General features: G+C 49.8%; 1 protein-coding gene across 1 annotated transcript in view; it reads right to left on the bottom strand.

Moving 5' to 3' along the window:
- Nucleotides 1-22293, bottom strand: part of FA2H (fatty acid 2-hydroxylase) — a 47966-nt gene extending 25673 nt beyond the window's left edge. The window contains exon 1 of the mRNA XM_044255732.1: nt 21646-22293. Within this exon, the coding sequence (XP_044111667.1) occupies nt 21646-22293 (648 nt within the window). The remainder of the gene's footprint in view (nt 1-21645) is intronic.
- Between the last annotated feature and the right edge of the window lie 217 nt (nt 22294-22510).

Here is a 22510-nt window from a genome sequence, read left to right as displayed (position 1 = left end):
ACGAACAGGACGAAGCCCTTCCCGAAGATGGGCCCGCATCCGCGCTCTGGAGGCCGCTCCCGTCTGAGCCCGGGCGCGGGGGTCCCAGGAATGAGTCCTCCTGGGAGCCACTGCACCGCACACACTGGTCTGGGCCGCGTTTTCCAGGCTTCCGTGCCCCAGTGTTTATTTTACAGTTGAGCCGGGCTCACCCTTGAATTCCACAGGCAAACACCATCCATGAATCAGAAGTGTGTAAAGGTCACTTCTGGGAACTAGGCTATAACTCAGGCTTGAAAAGATTTTTTTTTTTTTTAAGTTTCTTGGAAACTTCCACAATGCATTATTTAAAAGACTCTCCTGGTCCTGGAAGCACGCCCAAGAGATCTTCAAAAACCAAAAGAGTGTCAGAAAGCGAAGAACGCGTGCGTTCTTCATGAGCCTTTGGCAAGGGCTCTGCCTTCTGGTCTCATGTGTTTCAGTACCATGCATGGTAAGGGAAAGGAGCGCTCGGGACTCAGGCTCTCAGGCTTTTTCCAGAACGGTCAGCCCGCGTATGAATGAATGGGGCTTGACCTGGGGTGTGTAACCCACCTGTGGAAGGGACAACTTCAGGGTCCACCTGAAGGACACAGGTGGTGGTGGGACAGCAAGAATGGTCATCCCGGGGCCTCCGACCTTTCCACCCTGGGACGGCAGGCTGGAGCACCGCTGAAAGCACTTTTGTGATGGAACCCAAGGCTGGGAGAAGCCTGACCAGGGCAGCCGGGTGCTGCTGGGGCCAAAAGCATCTTGCTCTCCTCATGCATTGCCCTGTGACTGTCTCCCAAGCTGTACCACGGGCTGGAGATCCCGCTGTCCTGTTCACCGCCGGGTCCCAGATAGCTGGCAAGGCACCAGCATTTAGGGCTTAGTGAATGATACGATAATGAGTACATGGTGGCCTGTGGAGGCTCTAGGAGCCTAGGCCTGGAGAGGCCACCAAGGTGGGGATGGGGCAGGTAGAGAGAGAGCTGCCCAAAGTTTCCCAAAGCCCATGTATACTTGGAGAGAGAAGGTCAGCATGCTCGAGAATGGCCAACGTGCTCCGCCTGGGAGACGAGGTGGGCAGGCACCACCCACTCTGAGGTGGGAACCACTGACTGTGTTGGGGAATATGGTGGGGCCAGTAAAGAGGGCATTCCCATCTCCTTGGGTCCTCCAACCGCGGTGCGGAGCTGCAGGGAGAAAAGCCAGTGGGACAGCAGGGCCGGCCCTCGCTCCTGCCGGTTCCCAGCTGCTGGGGAGGCATTGTACTTCTTGGGTCTGCCCAAGCCACAGCTCCCATCTCCTGGACACCCCTGCCCCTTCCCCTGGGCTCCATCCTCCGCCCTCTCTCACTGAGTTCAGCACTCTCAGACCCAAATTCGCAGACGGCACAGGAGTTATTCCCGCCAGCTCCCCAAGGTTCCGCCAGTGCCCTCCACATACCTGTCCCCCAGGGAGGAAGCCCTTGGGGGCAGCCAGGAGCCAGAGGAAGTATCTGGGGCCGGCCTCTAGTTCGAGATGCTGCAGGTTTGCCTTAAGACTAAGGGACCTGGTTCGAGACCAGGCTCCCTTCTCAACGTGCTATGTGACCCTCAGAACAAGAAACTGCTTATCCCTGAGAGGGCGCCCCGAGTTCCTGCCCTGTCCTCAGAGGTTGGACAGGTGACACCAGTGAGTGAAGCAGGCAGGGTGTGGTTCATAACGCAGGCTCAGTTTGTTTGCACAAGAAACATGGAGGCATATCCTTCACCTCCACAAGGATAGATGCTCGCTCTCATTTTGGAAACATGAGGTACCATGAAACGAAACAAAACAAACAAAACCACGAGGCACCCTTTTGCTAGAGGTGAAAGAAAGAAAAAAGGACGTGCACTGAGAGCAGTAATGGAAGGTCACTGTCCCTTGGTTTTGAGCATAGAGGACCGCGGCGAACCAGAGGGGGCAGCCCTGACTTAGGTCCAGGTCAGGTGACGCAGGAACTTGGGGTTGTAAACCTTCCAGTTTCTAAGAAAAGCCAGGAAACCAGCTTTTTAGGGGAAATCTCCAGATTTTAAAATTTGCTTTGCATTTAAAACAAGCAAACAAACAAAAGACGTGGGCCAAACCAAACTGAACACAAACGTGGCACATGGTCTGCAGATTTGAAATGTCCCGGGGAACCGCAGCCCTTCGGCCTCACGGTACAGCCACAGAAAGGACACGCTCGGGCAGGCAGGAGCCAGGGTTCTCGTGCCCAGAACAGGGAGTCTAGAGAGGAGCCTGGGCTGCACCCACATGGGGCAGGCCTACAGGGTCAGCTGTACTGAAGCCCTGGGTGGGTGGGGTACCAGAGCTCTAAGCAAGGTCCAACGAGGGGTGACCCTCAGCCTCCTCCTCCGTCCAGCCTAGCAGACAGGATTGATTGGCTTCAAGAGGAAGCAGAAGTGGGTGGCAGACGCTGATTTCTACAGGTTCTTTCCCCTTGTGTGACTAGAAAGGAGACAAAAGTCTGTCATGGGCAAGGAATCATGGTGGAGACATAGGCCACGCACCAAGGTGGTTACCTCCAGGGCTCACTTTCCGGTGCAGAGGCCTGTTCTGGGTTGAACTATGACTTGCCCACCCCATCCCAAGTTCCTACGTTGAAATGCTGGCCCCCCAGTGTCTCAAAATGTGACTTTAGTTTGGAGGTAGGGCCACTGTAGATGGGATTAGTTAAAATGAGGTCCTCAGGGCGCCTGGGTGGCTCAGTGGGTTAAGCCGCTGCCTTTGGCTTAGGTTGTGATCCCAGGATCCTGGGATCGAGTCCCGCATTGGGCTCCCTGCTCCAGTAGGGAGCCTACTACCCCCACCCCAACCTCTCTGCCTGCCTCTCTGCCTGTCAAATAAATAAATAAAATCTAAAAATAAATAAATAAATAAATAAATAAATAAATAAATAAATAAAATGAGGTTCTCAGAGTGGGCCTTAGTCTTATGTGACTGTGTCCCTAGAAAAGGGTGCAATTTGGAGACAGACGCACCCTCAGGGAGAACACCGAGTGAAAACGAAGGCAGAGAGGAGGGTGAAGCATCTATGAACCAAGAAAGCTGGGAGAGGCCTGGAACCCATTCTCCCTCTTAGCCCAAGAAGGAACCAAACCTACTGACACCCTGATCTAGGACTTCCAGCCGCCAGAGCCCTGAGACCACGGATGCCTGTCGCCTAAGCCCCCCTGCCGGGCCATGGGACTCTGCAAGCCCGGCCAGCTCACACCAGGCCTGAGCCAGTTTCCTTTGGGATCAAGCCAGGGCTGCCAAAGGAGAAGGAATTCAACCAGGAGTGAAACAACGGGCAGAGGCATCCAGGGACAAGTGGACAACGAATCTGCGTCTCCTCCTCCGCCGAGGACACAGCAGGAACCAGGGTCTTGTCATCCACACAGCCTTCCTACCAGATCCGCTCAGTCCCCTTCCTCAGGGCCTGGAAAGTCGCTCCTCGGTTTTCCCCACTCAGGTTTCAGAGGAACTGGGAGCGGGGCCGGGGTGGAGGGAGGGGGTCAGGCAACCCGCCGTCTTTAGTGGAAACCTTGGCCTCCTTGGCCCTTCCCCTCTGCTGGGGCGCACGGCCCCCGGGAAAGCCAGGCCACGTCCACGGTGAGCACCATTGCCAGCCCGCACGTGGGGCTGGTGTCTCAGTGGTATCCTATGTGATTCTCCCTGAGAAGAGGGAGAAGCAGGGGGCACAGAGGCCCCAAGTCACTGCTTCAAGAAGTCTCATGTGATGGCTGGGACAGCGAGACAGGAAACTACTTCCAGGGCTGTCTCTTGAAGGTTCTTCATGCCCTCCTCTGCCTCCTCCGGGAGCACTCCCCAGGAGGCCCCCAAAGCCCTGACTTGGACTCGGCCTTAGCCCCCTGCCCTCCTCCAGGGCCCCAGACTCTGTGGTCCCCAAGGAGGGTTTGCTTGGAGGGTGTCTGTGGTTGAGGAGAGAAAAGAGAACAACAGAGAGCCTGCCCCGCTGCACAACAAACAAACAAGCCGGCCCAGAGGCGGTGAAAGGCAGCAGTGTGCGGAGGGCGGGGGCGCGGGGGGCGGGCCGTGGGGGGCGGGCTGGCATAAAGGAATGTTGTTCAGGAAAGCCAGGGCTGGGCACCCAGAGATGGACAGATGGCCTTTTATCCCGCAGCCTGGGTTTGGCCTGAAACCCTTTCTCTGAAATGAGCTGGTGCCCAGGCCGTGTGTCCAGCTGTCCCCCAGCCTCAGGAGGCCCGAAGGAGGGCAGGCTCCGGGCATCCCACGTGCCTGGGGAGCACAGGGTCCTGGGCAGGTAAGAAGGGGCAGGCCTCAGGGAGGAGGACAGTGCCCTGGCCATAGCGGTGCCCAGAGTCTTCCTTCTGGGTTAACAAGCCCACCCCCGAGGACTCCAGAGACCACTTTCAACAGCTAGAAATGTGGCAGCGGGATCTGCTTGCTTTCATTTCTAATAAGCTGCCCTCTGCCAGACTGGGTTTAAATCAGAGGCCAGGCCTGTCTTTAAAATGTTTAACATACGGCCTATCTGTACAAACCCCAGGAAAACAATAATAATACGTGGCAAGTGACGAGGCATTCCAAAAGCACCCCCACTTCTCACCCACCCACGACGGCTGCAAGGAGAGGGGCTCTGCCCGTGGCTGCCCCTGCATTCGCGACAGGAATAAGAAAGAAGAGAAAGCGAGTGGAAGTGTGTGCCGGAGTGGTGCCCAGCTTCTCCGGCTCAGGGGATGTGGGGGTACCGGTACCCACAGGCCAGTCTGAGCCTCCTGGATCCCTGACATGGGCTCACCTGGCGCGGCTTCTCCTCACGAAACAGTCCCCCTTCGAGGACGCCATCAGAAACCTCATCCCCGGAAGCAGAGGCCAGTCTAGGTGGACAATCCAGGCCATCAGAAAAGGGGCCCAGTGGATTAAAAATACTAAATTTCTCCTCAAATCTCTCTGGAGTCCACCCACAAGTTTTCAGGCTGTTAATGGGATTTTCTACTAGTCCCTGCCATGGACCGTGTGCGTGCACGGGGAGCCTCTCCTCTCTCGCCTCTGACCTCAGATGACGGCACCTTTTCTAGAAAGGCACCAAGAGTCAAGTGGACACGTGATTTTTTTTCCCAATGAAAGCCTGACTCTGGGATTTGGAGCAGTTGGGAGCCTGGGGTTGGATGGGACAGCGCAGGGGGCGACCTGGGCTTGGTCAGGCTGGACGAGCGGTGCTCCCTGAGACTCTCTCCTCTTCAGTCCCGCCTTACAAAATCCTGCCGGGCTGCCCGGCCCCTGGATTTCAACTCCAAGAAGCAGCCTCAGCAGCCTGCAGGAAAGGAGTTCCCCAGAATCCCTTTTGGGGAGCTGATAAGATGTTTCTAGATCGTAGTCCCTTCAAACTTAGACCTCAAGGCACCTCAGAGCAGGCTTACAGAACGCGCTATGCACGAGGGAAATACATTTAAACCATCAAAAAAAAAAATATTGTCGCCTCACTGGCCCAATTTCTATGTTAAAATACATTGTGGTTAATCATGTAACATTCCAATCTCTATGGATTATCCTCAAAATACTGTATTTTCCTGTTTGTATTTATTTTTTTAAAGAATTCTATTTAATTGACAGAGACAGAAACAGAGTGAGCAGGAGCAGAGGGAGCAGGAGGGGGAGAAGCAGACTCCCCACTGAGCAGGGAGCCCAACACTGGGCTCGATCCCAGGACCCTGAGATCATGACTTGAGCCAAAGACAGACACTTAACCAACTAAGCCACCCAGGCACCCCTATATTGCTGTTTTTTTTTTTTTAGAAGACTTTATTTATTTGACAGAGAGAGAACACAAACAGGCAGAGAGGCAGGCAGAGAGGGGGAAGCAGGATTCCTGCCGAGCAGAGAGCCGGATGTGGGGGCTCAATGCCAGGACCCTGAGATCATGACCTGAGCCGAAGGCAGTGGCTTAACCCATTGAGCCACCCAAGTGTCCCTATTTTGCTGTTATAAAAGGAGAAAAAAACCACTGTTTACAAATGACTCCATATATCACTATCCCAGAAAAAATATTCCTAAATTTTCCTTTTATAATCTATTTGTTAAAGAGCGATAACTTACTCGTTCTCATTATCAGCTACAAAATGACGAATGATTATATTGTCAAGAACACGAGAAGGCCCTTAACTGTTTGTTTTGTCAGCAAAACAGAAAAACCACCCCCCAAATCGACCTGCCTCACACCTGCTACTTTTTACAGATTCCAACCTACTGGTCCAAACAATTCCCTCTTCCCTCGCCTGGACCTGGAATCTTCTTTGAGGATGCTTATGTTCAGAGGAGTTGACTGGCTTGTGTCCAGTGGTACAGATAATTCTAGAACACAAGACTGTTGGACTCAGAGCTTATGTCTTCTTTTCCACTCGCATTTAACCTAAACCCAAACCCACCGCACATCTCTTAAACTAGCAGAATCAGCACTGTTAGCCCTAGAACTAGTGTCTCCTGGGGAGTGCTGGTCTACGTGCCCTGTTTTATGCTTATCAAACCCTATGTTTATCCTCATCCCTATAAGGTGGATGAAGGGGATGAAGTCCTTGAACAGCCCTAGGGCAAGCTGTCCTTCTGAGTGGTCAGGGCCTCTCTGATAGAGCCACCACTCAGGGACATCACTTATATACACAGTCTGGTGTGGTCAAGGACAAGAAGGAGCTATTTGTGAACAACACGAGGATACCAGCTTGCTGGACCAGAGTCACCTGATTAGGACGTCATTATCCTAGAGAGAAATACCTTTCAGCTCTGCAGCACAGCTCTAGATGAATGCTGCCCCATAGAATCTTCTGCACGGATGGAAATGTTCTAGATCTGTGCTGTCTGATATAGTAGCTCCAGCCCCATATTTCTTTTTCAAGATTTTATTTATTTATTTATTTGACAGAGAGAGATCACAAGTAGGCAGAGAGGCAGACAGAGAGAGAGAGGAGGAAGCAGGCTCCCTGCCAAGCAGAGAGCCCGATGCGGGACTCGATCCCAGGACCCTGGGATCATGACCTAAGCCGAAGGCAGCGGCTTAACCCACTGAGCCACCCAGGCGCCCCATCCAGCCCCATATTTCTAACTGAGTGCTTGGAATGTGCCTCATATAACTGAAGGACTGGATTTTAATTTTATTTAATTTTAAATTAAATAGCCACATGTGGTACACAGCTACCATATTGGATAACATAGCTCTGGACTCATACATTCAATGACTATTTGAAATCTCTATGTGAGTGTTTCCTTGGCATTTCAAACCTAATGTGGCCCCAGTGTACGCTGATTACTTCACCCCAAACCTGGGCCTCCACCCCAGGATTCACCATTTCCGTATCTCGAACCACTCATTTGCTCAAGTCACCTTGGCGTCATCCTCAAGTCTTCCCCTTACTCTCAGCATTTAATCCATCAGCAAGTTTCAGTGCTTCCGCCCCCACGACATTTCTGGTTCCTAGCCATTTCCTTTGGTCTCAGCGGCGGCTCTGTCAACAACAGCGGTGTCCTCTTAGCTTTCTTCCTGCTTCCACTCTTGACCCCCTTCCGCCTCCCCTCTGCAGCCAGAACAACCTAGTAAAATGCAGACCAACTTTGCCAGTCTTCCACTTACAGTCCTCCAGCCCATTGTTCTCAGGATAAAATCTAAACTCCCTCAGGGTGACCATGAGCTCTGCAGAGACAAGGTCCCTGCTTCCCCTGCCCCCACCCCCACCCAGACCACGCTCCCCCTCACCTGCAATGCTCTAGCAGCACCAGAGCCCCCTTACAGAGGCCACCTGAGTGGCTCAGTCAGTTAAGCGTCCAACTCTTGATTTTTGGCTCTGGTCATGGTGTCAGGGTCGTGAGATGGAGTCCCATGCCAGGTTCCACACTCAGCGAGGAGTCTGCTTGAGATTCTCTCTCCCTCTGCCCTTCCCCTGCTTGCTCTTTCTCTCTCCCTCTAAAATAAATAAATCTTTTTTTTTTTTTTTTTAAGAGCCTTCCTTTGGGTATAAAACACCACCAAGTCGTACCATACTCCAGGACCTTTGCACTTGCTATTCCCTCTGCTTAGGCTTTTTTTTTTTTTTTTAAACCAAGTTCTCCTTTATGATGACTCCTTGTCATCCATCAGATATCAGCTCTTCAGAGAAGTCACCCTAGACTCCTCCCATCAGAAGTTCCAGCTGTCACTCTGTCACAGCCCCCATTCTGAAATATATTATCTATTCTGTTGCATAATACATATACACATAGAGACTCTTATACAAACACATATATAAAATACTCTATTGTAGCTCTTATCAATCACCTCTAACTGTCCTATTTGTCTCCCTCCCTTCACCACCGGCAGGCACACCCCAGGAGGGCAGTTACAACATGTCTTTTTGTCCCAAGCACCAGAGCTTAGTCTGAGCGTGAGGAGACTATTGTGTTTGTGCAATAAACACATATATCAGGGTTATATTAAAACAGAGGAAGAAGACGTGGGGTGAACAAGGTGACTGCACATCCCTGGGACTCCTTGGGGCCTTTGCCAGGCTAATATGTGGGGACTGTCCATCCCTGACTGGGGTGAGTTCCCTGGTCCAGCCCTGCCCCTGTCCAGGTGAAGACGGAATGAGGGAAGCAGGTCGGAACAGACCCCCAGACCCTAGCTTGGTGGGGGGAAGGACTACAGCAAGGGACCAGAATGTCACCACTCCCCAGCTCCCCCAGGGTGCGTGGCTTTGCCCAAGAGGGTCTGAGCACATAGCCTCTCAGGTTCTGAAGACATCCATCTCTCTACAGGAATCTACCTTTTCTTAGCAGAAGCTGGGGCTGGGGGGGGCTTGTATTCATCCTGATTCTGTTCAACATACATGTTTGGTCTCACAGATCTCCTGTGACCAAACCCTGCAGGGATGCAGGGGATGATGGAGCTGAGGCCGGGAGAGTTTAAATTACTCACACAGTGTCACATAGTCAATGGGACACACAGCTGGACCAGGGCACAGGTCTTGGGCTGCAGACCCGAGGCCCCTGCTCTTTCTGGCTGCGTTGGGGAGAGGGTGGGTGGCCTGCACAGCTGCTCTGTGCCAAGCCGTATGCTCAGAGCTTGGGGATGCCGATGCTTAAGTAATCCCGAGAGATCTGCCCACTGAGCAACTTTCACCCTTCCAGTTTTCCATCCCATTTTCCCTCTGCCCTTAGCTTTCTAGAACAGAGGGCAGCAAATTTGACGGAGCTTCTGAGCCACATGGCGTGCTTGTTTAAAACACAGATTTCTGGTCTTGTCTCCAGAGAGTCTTTTTCCTTTAAAGATTTATTTATTGATTGATTGATTGGGTGGGGGGAGAGAGAAAAATCTCAAGCAGACTTCCTGCTGATTACAGAGCCTGATGCAGGGCTTGATCCCACAACCCCGAGATCTTGACCAGAGTCAAAATCAAGAGTTGGACAACTTAACCAACTGAGCCATGTCATCTAGGTTGTCTGAGTGGCAAAGTGGTTTAAATGATATCGGTACTGGGCGGAATGGTGTCTCCAGCCCCTACCCCAACACCCAGACCAAATTCATGTTCACCCTGAACCTGTGAATGTGATTTTATTTGGAAACAGGGTATTTGCAGATGTAATTCTGTTCCTTTAAGGTCATACTGGGTTAAGGTGGACTGGAAATCCAGTATGACTGGTGTCCTCAAAGGAGAGGGGGAAATTTGGAGATGCAGAGATACAGGGAAAAGTGCATTTGTGCGGATGGAGGCAGAGATTGAAGGGATGTACCTGTAAGCCAAGAAACCAGGAAAGAGGCAAACAGATTCTCCGTCAGAGCCTCAGGAGAGAACCGACTCTGCTCATACCCCAATTTCAGACTTCCAGTCTCTGGGACTGAGACGAAACATTTCTCTCATTTTAAGCCACCTCCTTTGGGGCACTTTGTTACGACTGCTCTAGGAAAGTAGCACAATATTACTAGAAATGTGATGCTTTGTTGCACGTAACAGTTCAAGTGCTGTTGCTTTATTTTTCCACTGATTTAAGAACATACATTTCTCTGGTATGTCTGTAATGTGACTACTTAGTTTTTCCCCAGTGTTTTATTATTGAAAAATTTTAAACTGCAGTCAAGCTGAAAGAACCCCTCTACCTAAGTCCTACCATTTATTCATATCCTGAGGTTCTTTTTAAAAACAATCTTTAAGAGTTTGCATATATTAACACCTAACACGTGTAATCATAAGGCATATCCAAAGGCATGATTACTAAATAAATATGAAATTTATTTGCCTCCCTTTAAAAAATTTGGGTCTAATTTCCATATAGTAAATTTCCATATAGTAAAGATGACCTATCTTTCTTTTTTTTAAAAAAAGATTTTATTTATTCATTTGCGTGAGAGAGCATGGGCCGAGGAGGGAGAAAGAGAGAGGAACAAGCTGACCCCTGGCTGATCAGGGAGCTGGACACCAGGACTCGATCCCAGGACCCTGGGATCATGATTTGAGGCAAAGGAAGATGCCTAACTGACTGAGCTACCCAGATGACCCAAAGGTTATCAATCTTAAGTGTATAGTTTGATAAGTTTTGACAGTCATATGCTTGCTTCCTTGTAGCCAATGTCCAAATCAAGATATAGAACATTTCCACCATCCCCAGAAGACCAGGAATCTGTTTTTAAGGAGCTCGTCTTTTGATTTTGATGAAGGAAGGTGGGGCGATAAGCATCCAGTTCCCTCGCCAGAGGGCCAAGAAGTATGAGATTTACAGCACTTTGCAAGAAGGACCCTAGGTTCCCTGCTAGTAAACATGACTACCTCACTGTTCTTCTAGCTTCTAACCACAGGCTGTGGGTGGACACAATACCAGGAAGGCGCACAGGACCACCCATGTCCAGAATTCTAGCCACAAGCCCGCCTCCACACACTCTCTCCACACCCTCCCCACTCCTGCATTCCCTGCTGAAATCATTACCATTCCATGATCACTAGGACACCCACTTTGGATGCCCCCTTCCCTTCCAGTCTTGGTGACTAGGGCCTGTCGCCTGCGTGGGCTTCCTTGAGCTGCTTACTCCCTGCTTTGGCCACATGACCTCGGTGTCCAGGGCATGTTAGACAGCCCCAGCTGTGAAAGTCAGACTGTTTCCCCAAGGCCAGCAACAAGGCTCAGAAATGATGCTCAGTCCCTGTCCTGCCCTTTGCTTTCTCTAGTGGAGCAGGTGAGGGCAGAATCCTGGCTGGAATGGAACAGAAAAAAGACGGAGAGAAAAACAAAACAAAACAAAAACAAAAACTAAAGGCTGAAACCTAATAAAAAATTAGTGGTTTCCATGGTACAGAATAAAGCCCCAAATGGACCAAACCATATCTTTGAATGGTTGATTTATGATAAAGGTGTTTTTTAAACCAGTGGGAAAAGTGATTATTCCATAAATCTACTGGGATAACCAGTTGGTCATTTGGAAAAATATAAACCTAAAATAATCTCTATTTTGTTCCTTATACAAAAAAAATTCAGGTAGATAATAAATTCAAGAAAAAGCAAACAATAACAAAAACACTAAGCATAACATTATTAGCAAGATACAAACATATTTAAGATTTCATGTATTTTAGAGAGAGAGAAAACATGTGTGCAAATACCTGTGAGCAAGGAGAGGAGCAGAGGGGGAGGGAGAGAAAGAGAGAAACTCAAGCAGACTCCCTGCTGAGCATGGAGCCCAACATGAAGCTCAGTCCCACGACCCCGAGATCATGACCTGAGCCAAAACCAAGAGTCAGAGGCTTAACCGACTGAGTCACCCAGGCTCCCTGATACTAAAATTTATTTTTTAAATATTTTATTTATATGACAGAGAGAGAGAAAAAGAGAGAGAGCATAAGCGGGGTGGGGGAGTGGCAGGCATAGAGAGAGGGACAAGAAGGCTTCCTGCTAAGCAGGGAGCCAACGCAATGTAGGGCTTGAACCCAGGACCCTGGGATCATGACCTGAGCTGAAGACAGATGCTTAACTGACTAAACAACCCAGGCACCCCTACAATATATTTTATATATAAAATCTTCAAGTAGAGGTGGTCTTTCTAAGAATGATAAAACAGTATGTTTTACAATATAGATATTTCAAAGGTTTAAATGGAGAAAAAACATTAAAGGAGTCAAAAGACAGATGAAAACTAAAGGACAAATAGTAATACATATGATAGAAAATGGTCTAATATCCTTCTCATATAAAGAGTGATTATAAATCAATAAGAAAAAGATCCCCCTTGGTTAAGGTTTGTCCCTATGTATGTGCAGTGGAAATACCAGGGACCTTGAGACCTGCCACATTCTAGAATCTCTTAGAACTACATGTTTCTCATCTATGAGATTGGAGAACTGACCAAACTATTAGTTCTAGAAGGATCATTATTATCCAAGTGTTCTTTTTCTGAGTCCCTGGAGATTCAAGTTGCAAAGGTCACCAAAAATCACCTTAACGTGCAACTATCTGCAAGCCAACTGACCATTTATGAGTTTAGTTCAAGCTTAAACATCGACCCCTGCCTCCTCCCAGATCCCCATAGTCTACTCAGCAAAGTGATGGTTGGGGTTGCTGTCATTCAACAACATACAATGTAACAAAATGCAAACCCACAACAAAGTGAAATTGAAAATCAATGCCAAAATCCAAAAATTTCATGAAGTCAATGAAGTGGAAAGAAAACCGTTTTACTCGCAATTCGACTATAAATAAGGATTTGGCAAAGTTAGGCTGTTTAACACTGAAACACGGGCGACCAGCAAAGGATGAGGCTCTTCAAAAGAGAATGAGTGACCTGTTTATCAAAGGATCAAGAAAGATCCCTAGATCTGAAATACTCTTGCAAAAAGACTCTTAATGTGTGAAAAGCCAGTGTGAAGTTTGGAATGCCACATTGTGCTTTCATACACTTTTGCCAGAAAAACTGCTCATGTGCACAAAACCCACATGACTTGATTTATTTGTTCAATCTAAAAACCTGCACACAAGTGCAATCTTAATTTGGTTGTCAGGTTAAAATAAATGAAAAAAATTTTTTCAGTTTCATTTTTGTTTTAATTTTTTCTTTAAAGTAATCTCTGTGCACAACTTGGGGCTCAAAGTCATGACCCTGAGATCAAGAGTCTCACGTTCTACCAACTGACCCAGGCAGGCGCCCCTTCATTTCCATTTTTAAAGATAATCAGTTCCCGTCTCCCAACCCCTATCCCATTTTCTATGAGATCTAGTCTTCATTTAAAGTAGATTCATTTCAAGTGACCTTTTTTCTTAGGAGTCAAGGACCTTCCTATTGAGGTCCAAGGAACAAGTGAATTTTTTACAGCACCCTGTTTGCAACGTGCAAAAGCCATTACACTTGGCATGCCAACGGGTCTTCCCTGGATAAAAGAAAACAACCACTAAAGCAGGCTACTCTAGCCTTGTCCCTGGCTTGCGGGGAGTGGTATATAGGGTCACAGAAGCCATCTCCAGGCGCCCCAGTGCGGATGTCCTTTATTCTTCCATGGCAGCCAGACTCACAGTGTGGGCCTTGAATTGACTTAAAATTTTTTTGAGGTCTGTCTTTCGTCTCTGTGGATAAATGAGGCCCGTTTCATAGACTTTTGTTATTATAGAAGACTAAGGACTAGGGGAATCTGGGTGACTCAGTTAAATGTCTGCCTTCGGCTCAGGTCATGATCCCACCGTCTTGGGATCGAGCCCCATGTCAGGCACTCTGCCTCTTGGGCACAAGTACGCTCTGTCGGATAAATAAATAAAATCTTAAAAAAAAAAAAAAAAAAAGACTAGAGCTTAGCGACTGAGTGGGTTATTATGGACCACGGACATTTGGAACTTATAAAACTAAAACTATTACTAGAGATCCACTTTCCAGTGGGAAATCTGAGCTAAGCACTGTTGGGAAGGTTCTAGGGGCAAAGAAGAATGTAGAGAACTAGACTAACTTTTAAATTCTATTCCCTTTAAAGGAGAAATTAAGACTACTTCATGTAGATTCTTATCAACCAAGTCTACTGTAGATCGCAAGGTTGACCTGCATAGTCACGCATTCTTGTATCAACAGAATTTCTGGCTGTTAGTTTTCCCATGACAGGACTTGATGACATATTTATATGCATCACAGTCCCCCAAATTTGCTTATCTGGTACCACTACTTAAATACCTTGCAATATACTATCAAGGCAGGAAAACAAAATATTTGGCAAACTGTGCCTCACAACAAAAAAATCTTGAGTATTGGGCGCCTGGGTGGCTCAGCGGGTTAAAGCCTCTGCCTTCAGCTCGTGTCATGGTCCCAGGGTCCTGGGATCGAGCCCCACATCGGGCTCTCTGTTCAGCAGGGAGCCTGCTTCCTCCTCTCTCTCTGCCTACCTCTCTGCCTACTTGTGATCTCTGTCTGTCGAATAAATAAATAAAATCTTTTAAAAAAATCTTGAGTATGAAGTTTAAATATCATATCAACCTCGATGAGCAGCGATTAGAGAAGATGGAGGACCGCGGTTCCAAGGATATATCCTTTAGAGAAATTTGCATGAAAAGATGCAGGAAAGAGTAAATAGAACTGGAAATCCGGCATCCTGGGTCCTGCCTGTGCACATCATACAGGCACTTAAAGCTACATGGGGCTGGTCACAGCCCTGAGAGCAATGAGGGCTCTCGATGGGCATTTTCCGTGACCGACTTCATGCCCACCCCTACAGGGGACTCATGGGCATGCGTGAATGGCAGGGGCTGGTCTAGAAGACACTGGCCAGCTCTCTGGCTGAGAATAACCGGGGACAAAGGCAGAAATGAGTGTGTCCCTGGATAGCCCTCCATCCTTCCCACCAAACTCCTAGCCCTTTCAGCCAACAAAGAGGAATTGGAAAAAGATTTTTTTTTTTAAACTTTGTAACTCTTGAAGTATCTTGTGTGTGCTAAGATGACCACTTTCCTTTTACATTATTTGTAGGTTTTGGTTTTCCAAGCAGCTCACTCATTCACCAACTCAAACATTGATTTGTTCCTGTTGGCATACACTGGCGTGCTAGTGTGTCCTAGAGGAACCCAGATGAGTCAGACAGTTCCAGTGTTCAGAGAGTTTATGGTTTAGTCGGCAAGATTGGACACAGAGGGGAAAACACAGTAAATAAGGAAGAATGTTATGAACTCTGTAATACAGGTGCAGGCAAAGGGTGAGAAGCTCTGTGTAAGAAGCGGGCACTGGAGCCGGACCGAAAGGGTGTGGCCGTGGGCAGGCCCTAAGAGCTTGGAAATACTGCTGTGACAGGACAAAAGTCCCTTTAGGAAAGGTCGCAGGCCCGGGAGTGCAGGAGAGATCTGCCTGGGAGACTTGCAAGAATGAGCTTAGGGGGGCGCTGGCCAGAGTGGGGCAGCCGTGGGGAGACATCCCAGAAGGAATCTGACTAAGGATGCTCATGAGGATTAGAGCGTGGTCTGTGCCACGCCAGCCACTCTGTCTTCCAGTTGTTCGGCATTTTTTCCTTTCTACAGCCTATGGCTTCTCGAGGACAAAGAAGACAGTGCAGACAGTTGCCATCAAGAGTTAGGAAGGGAGGGGCGCCTGGGTGGCTCAGTGGGTTAGGCCGCTGCCTTCGGCTCGGGTCATGATCTCAGGGTCCTGGGATCGAGTCCCGCATCGGGCTCTCTGCTCGGCAGGGAGCCTGCTTCCTCCTCTCTCTGCCTGCCTGCCTCTCTGCCTGCTTGTGATCTCTATCTGTCAAATAAATAAATAAAATCTTTAAAAAAAAAAAGAGTTAGGAAGGGGAGCCTGGGTGGCTCAGTTAAGGGTCTGCGTTCAGCTTAGGTCATAATCTCAGGGTCCTGGGATGGAGCCCCACGTTGCACTCCCTGCTCAGCGGGGAGCCTGCTTCTTGCTCCTTCCCCTTCCCACTCCTGCTCTCTCTCAACTAAAGAAATAAAACCTTTATTAAAAAAAAAGTAAGGAAAACACGGATAATCTCCTAGACATAGTACTGAATGGAAACAGCTATCCAGCAGAACTCACGTTATATGGTTCCATTTAACCTCTGCAAACTTCTCTGTGAGATGCAGAGCATGAGCAACTAGCGAAGAAGCCTGAGGACGAATCACCAGGGCTCCAGGTGATGAGGTAGGTGCAGCGATGCATCCACCTGCCCCCCAGTCTATGTTCCCACACCTGGGACCCGGGAATTTGTTATCCTACGTGGCAAGAGGGACTTTGCTGATGTGGTTAAGTTTGGGACCTTGAGAAGGGGAGATGATCCTAGATGATCCTGGTGGCCTTAGTGTGGGGAAAGGGACCATAGAAGTGAAGTGTGAAGGCAGGAGAGTCAGAGAAGAAGAGATGTGAGAGCAAAGGTTGGGGAGATGCAACTCCTGGCTGGGGAAGCCAAATACACCAGCAGTTTCTAAAAGCTGGAAAAGGGGGTCCTTGGGTGGCTTGGTTGGTTAGGCATCCAACTCTTGAGCTCAGCGTTGGGAGTTCAAGCGCTGTGCTGGGCTCCACGCTGGGTGTGGAGCCTACTTAAGAAATAAGTAGATAAAAACCACTGTTTAAAATAAATAAACAAATAAATAAAAGCTGGACAAGGCAAGAAAATGGATTCTTCCTTAGAAACTTCAGAAGGAAGCCTGCTCTGCTGACTTATTTCTGACTTCTGACTTCTGGAACCATAACAGAATACCTCTGTGTTGCTTGAAGTCACTGAGTTCCTGGCGATCTGTTAGAGCAGCCACAGAAAACTCAAGCAGATGTAGAACTAAAGGATGTGGTCTCCAGAAGCCAAGTGAAGAAAGTGTATCAAGGAAAAGGAATGGTGACTGCATCAAGAGTTGCTTCCAGACCAGGTGAGGTAAGGTGTGAACTAGTGACCGGGTTTGGCGAGGCAAAGGTCCCGATGACCCTGGCCAGGGGAGTCTGAGTGGTGGGGTGGGCACCCTGAGTCTTCCTGCACTTAGCTGTCCTATGCTATTGGATTACTCCAGCCCTGAGGCTCTGTGTGGCCAGACCCCCAAAGGCTGGCAGAAACACCCATGGGAGATACTGCTGACTTCTCAGCCGGAGAAGGACGCACCCTGTGGGATAAGGACCCAGTGCCCAGTCATCTGGACATCAATTACGCCAACAGCACTGGCTGGGGAGTTGAGGTTTGTTTTCCTCCAGGGTCTTCTCGAACAGAGGGCTTCTATCCAGAGGCATGTGGACCTCCCAAGTCCACATGTATGTATGTGTGGGGTGGGTATTACGAGCCACCCTTTCACAGTTATTAGCCTCTTGACAGGTTTGGAGTGAGGGGAGGATTCTGGTTGGACTATGATAAAAGCTGTCACTCTCTCACTAGAAAAATGCACAACCCCATTCACCAATCCCAGAAAATGATCCACAGAACACAGGGATTAAGAAGCTCTGCTTTCCATGTTTTCCAGAGTATGATATTTACTCCACCGATGGGACCTGGGATGATTTTAGAAGATACAAGGGATAAGCATTTCTTATCTGAATAGCTCTCTGTTTTCAAGTGCACGTAAAACTTGTGATGTCACTGGTATTATTGCCTAGGGTGAGTAAGTGGGAAAATAGAAAGTGAGTCTACCTAAAGATAAATATTAAGTATAATAGTTCAAGTGGTATACCAACTTGGGGAAAAAAAAACTTGACAGTGATTCATGGACACCCCAAGTCTGGGAAACACAGTATCTATGACCTTGGGAAGAGATTTGAACCCAAAGTGCTTTCCTTTCCTAATTATTTCTTTTAAATGCCGACTGGAGCTTAGGGGCACCTTCTGGGCTCGGTTGTGCATCTAACTCCTGGTGTGAGCCCAGGTTTTGATCTCGGGGTTGTGAGGTGGCTCCCCATGTTGGGCTCTGTGCTCAGTGGGGAGTCTGCTTGGGATTCTCTCCCTCTGCCCCTCCCCCTGCTCGCATGCTCTCTTTCTCTCTCCTTCTTTCTCTCTCACTAAAATAGATAAATAAAAGGGCGTCTGGTGGCTCAGTCATTAAGCGTCTGCCTTCAGCTCAGGTCGTGATCCCTGGGTCCTGGGATCGAGCCCCTCATCGGGCTCCCTGCTCAGCAGGAAGCCTCCTCCCTCTCCCACTCCCCCTGCTTGTGTTCCCTCTCTCGCTGTGTCTCTCTCTGCCAAATAAATAAATAAAACCTTTAAAAAAATAAAACAAAATAAACTAGATATATAAAATCTTAAAATAAATAAATAAATGCTGGTTGCAGCTCAATAAATAGACCTCACACCCCACTAATGACATGAGCTACAGTGAGAAGAACTGAGTTTGCAGTGAGGAGATTGGCCGTCCCCCCCAACTCCTGCGGGTCAGGATGACAAGAGGGCTTGATTTCTCTGCTCAGCCAGAGCCTTCTCACTCACTCTAGGTGGGCAGCTTGACTTCCTCAAGTGCAAGACCATGATCACAGCAGACCTTGTTTCATCCTGACAGTATGTGGGCTCAAACGAGTTTGACTTGTTTTGTGTGTGTGTGTGTGTGTGTGTACATATGTATATCTTTGTGTGAGTGTGAACGTCTGTTAGAGTACCTAGGGGTGTGTGAGGAGGTGTGGCAAAATGGAGAACAGGGGAAACCAAAGGGACCAGACCTTCTTCCTGGAAATTTCACAGCGGAGCTCCGGGATGCTCCCCTCCAAGGACTACACTGGGGAAGAAGGACTGCTAGAAATGAACTTCACTCAGAAATGAACTTCAGGGGCGCCTGGGTGGCTCAGTCAGTGAAGCGTCTGCCTTCTGCTCAGGTCGTGATCCCAGGGTCCGGGGAATGAGCCTTCCATTGGGCTCCCTGCTCAGCGGGGAGCCTGCTTCTCCCTCTACCCCTCCTGGCCCTGCTCAGGCTCTCTCTCTCAAATAAATAAATAAAATCTTTAAAAAAAAAAAAAGAAAGAAATAAAAAGAAAAATGAAATGAACTCCAAACAAAAGGAGCTGGTTAATGACATTCCCCTTTCCCATCTCCCCTCCTGGTCCGCACATTATGGGAGCTGGGCTCGAAGCTCCCCACATGTCAGCATCTCTGGTCTAGCAGGAGGAGAGAAGGGAGGGGAGGAAAGCAATATGAAGGTTGCTTGAAAGGCTGAGCCAGAAAGAAGGAGAGAGATGTCTCCATTTGGGCCATAAGAAGAGAGCTTCTCTCTGCACAGGATACTCCATTCCAGACTTCTCCTCTGACTACCTTCTCCCTCAGTTTAAAGACAACACTATACTAGTTTCCAGAAGGGAAATCCGTAGACAGAAGCTGACAGGCAGCTGGAGTGTTGGGTAAGTATGGCTGCTGGTCAAGTTTGAGCCTTGGGTCTGTAAGCATGTTGTCAGTTTTTAGTTTTTTCCTCACATCCTCAGACTGGGGCTCAGATATAAGGATCCTGCAGCATGGCCGCATAGGGACTCTGGCTAACAGGTGAGTGCAGGGGTCGGAAGCAAACTTGGTCTCCATATTCTCTGAGTCCTCCCTGAGGGTCAGGTAAGGCAAAGCAAAGCAGAACGAAGCAAAAGCAAACCAGTGTTGGGTGCTTAGCAGAGCTGGGAGGTAGAGCCATTGAGGGATGCTGGCCTGGGGTGATCCTTGCTTTCTGGGAAAAGAAGCCTCACCCTAAGGCCCCTGTTCATAGGACCCAGTTCCAGTGTAGGATGGCTCCCATGAGGCATCACAAATCTCGAACTCTGCAGTTTGATTCTAGCCTCTCGTTTCCTGCACTCAGCTTGAGTTGTATCTACAGCTAAACCTCTCTGCCCCTTCAGCATGACCTGATGCCAAACACCAACCGCCAGGATTCAGATGGGCTGCCGCTGCCGAATGCTGAGCCCTGGTATTTTACCTATGACATCTCCCCAGTTCAACCCCATCTCTCCTTGGCTACGTGGTAGTCTCCTGTCCGGTCTCCTCACACTCCCTTGGGCTCCCTCTGCTCCTTCTTGGCTCTGGAGCCAGGGTGTTCTTCCAAAGATGCAAATCTGACCACACCACACCACTCCCCTGCTTGACTGAATCCCTTCCCTGGTTTCCTGTCATTCTTAGAATCGGGTCCCAAATCCATCCCGCAGCCTAGGAGGCCCGGCACGGCATGACGTAGCTCTTGCTAATCTCTGGCCTCCTCCCGCTTCTCTCTCCTTGCCCACCAGCCTCTAGCCACACTGGTTTTATTTGTCCCTTGACTGTGCCAAGTCCTTACCCTTCAGGGCCTTCTTTACACGTGCTGTTCCCTCTGTCTGGAATGCTCATCCCACCACACTTGACCAGGCGGACACCCAAATCATCAACTAACTCTCAGTGCAAATGTCACTTTCTCAAGAAAGCTCTTGAACTCCTCACCTCCAAATCCACATTCTGATGGTACCAGCTGATGAAATAATTATTGTACCATTAGTATGTTCCCTGATTAGCCTGTTAGCTCTGATAAGACTGTATTGGTTCTGTCCATTGGCACCTCCTCAGTGCCTAGCTCCGTGCTGACAATTATGCAAGGACCAATGAGTGAGTGAATAAATGATTTACACATTAGACTAGACAGTGCCATGTGGAGCCACCAGGAGCAGTGAGAGACACGTCCATTTTATCCAAAGATCTAAAAGCACTTGCTGGGACCACTCTGAAAACAAGAGGTGGAAGCAAGCAACAACTCTTGGCTTAATGCCCAAGCATGATGGTCCCACGGTCACTGGTCCTATAGCCACACCTGGAGTGAGTTTGTCCCTAGCTCAGCCTACCTGGGGCTCTGTGGATGGAGCAATCCCCTGTATCCCAAGATCCTTGGGATGGAGATAGCATTGATTTCGGAGTTGGGTACATTTGGTTTTCCCACTAACTAGTTCTTTAACCTTAGACAAATTATAGAGCCTCCCTGAGCCTCAGTTTCCACACCCTAAAATGGAGATTAAAAAAAACTTACCCAAGGATCAGTTGGAGACCTAAATAGCATCACATGGTGTCCTGCGGGGCAGCAAGCGGTTCACAGTGCTAATCCCCATGCCCACCCCCTCTCCCCCGCCCAAACACTAGCTTACCCCTGTCATTTCGCCTTTTTGGACACCCATGCCAGCATGCAAGACAAGAAACAAAGGGAGGTCTAAGAGATGGGAGGACAGAGTCCACCCAAGACACTGCCCCAACCTTTCCACCTACCCAAGGGAAGCCGTAGTGCACCAGGAAATCCAGACTGGCTGAGAAGGATAACTGATCTGTGACTACTGGAGGCAGCAGGAGGGTGAGATGGGGAGGGGAGGGCAGCTGGGGCTGGAAGCTATTATTCAACAGAAATGAAGAACAGATGCAAAGAGGGAGAGGCTGATGAGGGAACTGGAAGGAAAGCTTGGGAGCGTGAGGGGCTGGTAAAAGGTGATCCAAATTGTCAGAGGGCAGAGGCTGCACAAGGAACAACTAGGAAAGAGGGAGTAACTTGGGAGGTGGTGGTAGAAGTAGCAGGTGGGAAGAGGGTCAGGTCAGGAGCAAGGCTGGAGAGGAAGGGCAAGTCCTGGTGAGGGGGGCGGGTAGTGACCTGTTACCTGGAGAGAAGGGGAAAGCGAAGCTGAGGGCGGAGGCTGTCACCTTGGGTCCTCCTAGAGGGCAGGTGGACCGGGCTTCCAGTGCGTGGAGAGTGGGGGAGGGAAGAAGGGGAGCAAGGGGGAGGGTGAGACCCCGGGGCCAGATGTACCTGAGGGTCTCCTTTTAGATCGCCCACGTAGTACTGCTCCAGCCAGCGGCGCGCGTTGGCCGAGTGTCGGTGCGGCGGCCCGTCCAGGTCGGCGCTAACATCCTCGCCAGCCCGCGCCCGCAGCAGCTGCTCGCCCCCCGGGTGGTGCCGCACGAAGCCAGTGAGGTCGTAGAGGCGGGCCCCGCAGCGGACCCAGCAGGCGCCGGCCGCCAGGCGCCGCTGGACCTCGGCGGGCGAGAAGGACACGGCGGGGGGCGGAGCGGGGGCCATGGCGGGAGACCGGAGCTCGCAGCTGGAAGCCCGGACTTCTGCTCGGCCGCAGCCCAGCTCTCCTCTAACATCCCGGGAGCCCGGACCGTCTTGACGGGCCGTCCGCCACCGCACCTGCTCATTTGCATGCCGCCCTCCCATTGGCCGCTCGGCCGGACGCTGCCCGAGCCCGGAGGCTCCTTCTTCCTCATTGGCCGAGGGGAAGCCCGAGCGACCAGAACTGGGCGGGCCACCCGCTCCGGGCTGCCAGCCAGGTGGCCCTAGGCAGGTAGAGGGCGCGCCCACCAGGTGTGTCCCGTCGCAAGAGGAGAGCGAAGGGGACGGGCAGAGGCAGGCGGAGCAACTATTCCTGTCACGGGTGGCTGCACGGACGGACATCCTTGGTGGCCTGATCGCTTTTGGAATAACTCTTGCTGCTGCCCTTTGGGAGAAACTTGGCAGTTTTCGATTCTCAGGCTCCAGTAGGGGGCGAGGAGTGGGGGAGGCAGGGTGAAGACGAGAGTAAGGTGAGTGAGACTCAGAGCTCGCCCCCCCAACTCCATAATCACAATCTATAATATTTTAATGTGATATTTAAAAACTCCTACCGTTACAC

This window comes from Neovison vison, chromosome 7 (genome assembly GCF_020171115.1).
Source record: "Neovison vison isolate M4711 chromosome 7, ASM_NN_V1, whole genome shotgun sequence".
Taxonomy (NCBI): Eukaryota; Metazoa; Chordata; class Mammalia; order Carnivora; family Mustelidae; genus Neogale; species Neogale vison.
The sequence above is the reverse complement of the archived record's forward strand: the minus strand, read 5'-3'. Positions and strand labels throughout refer to the sequence as shown.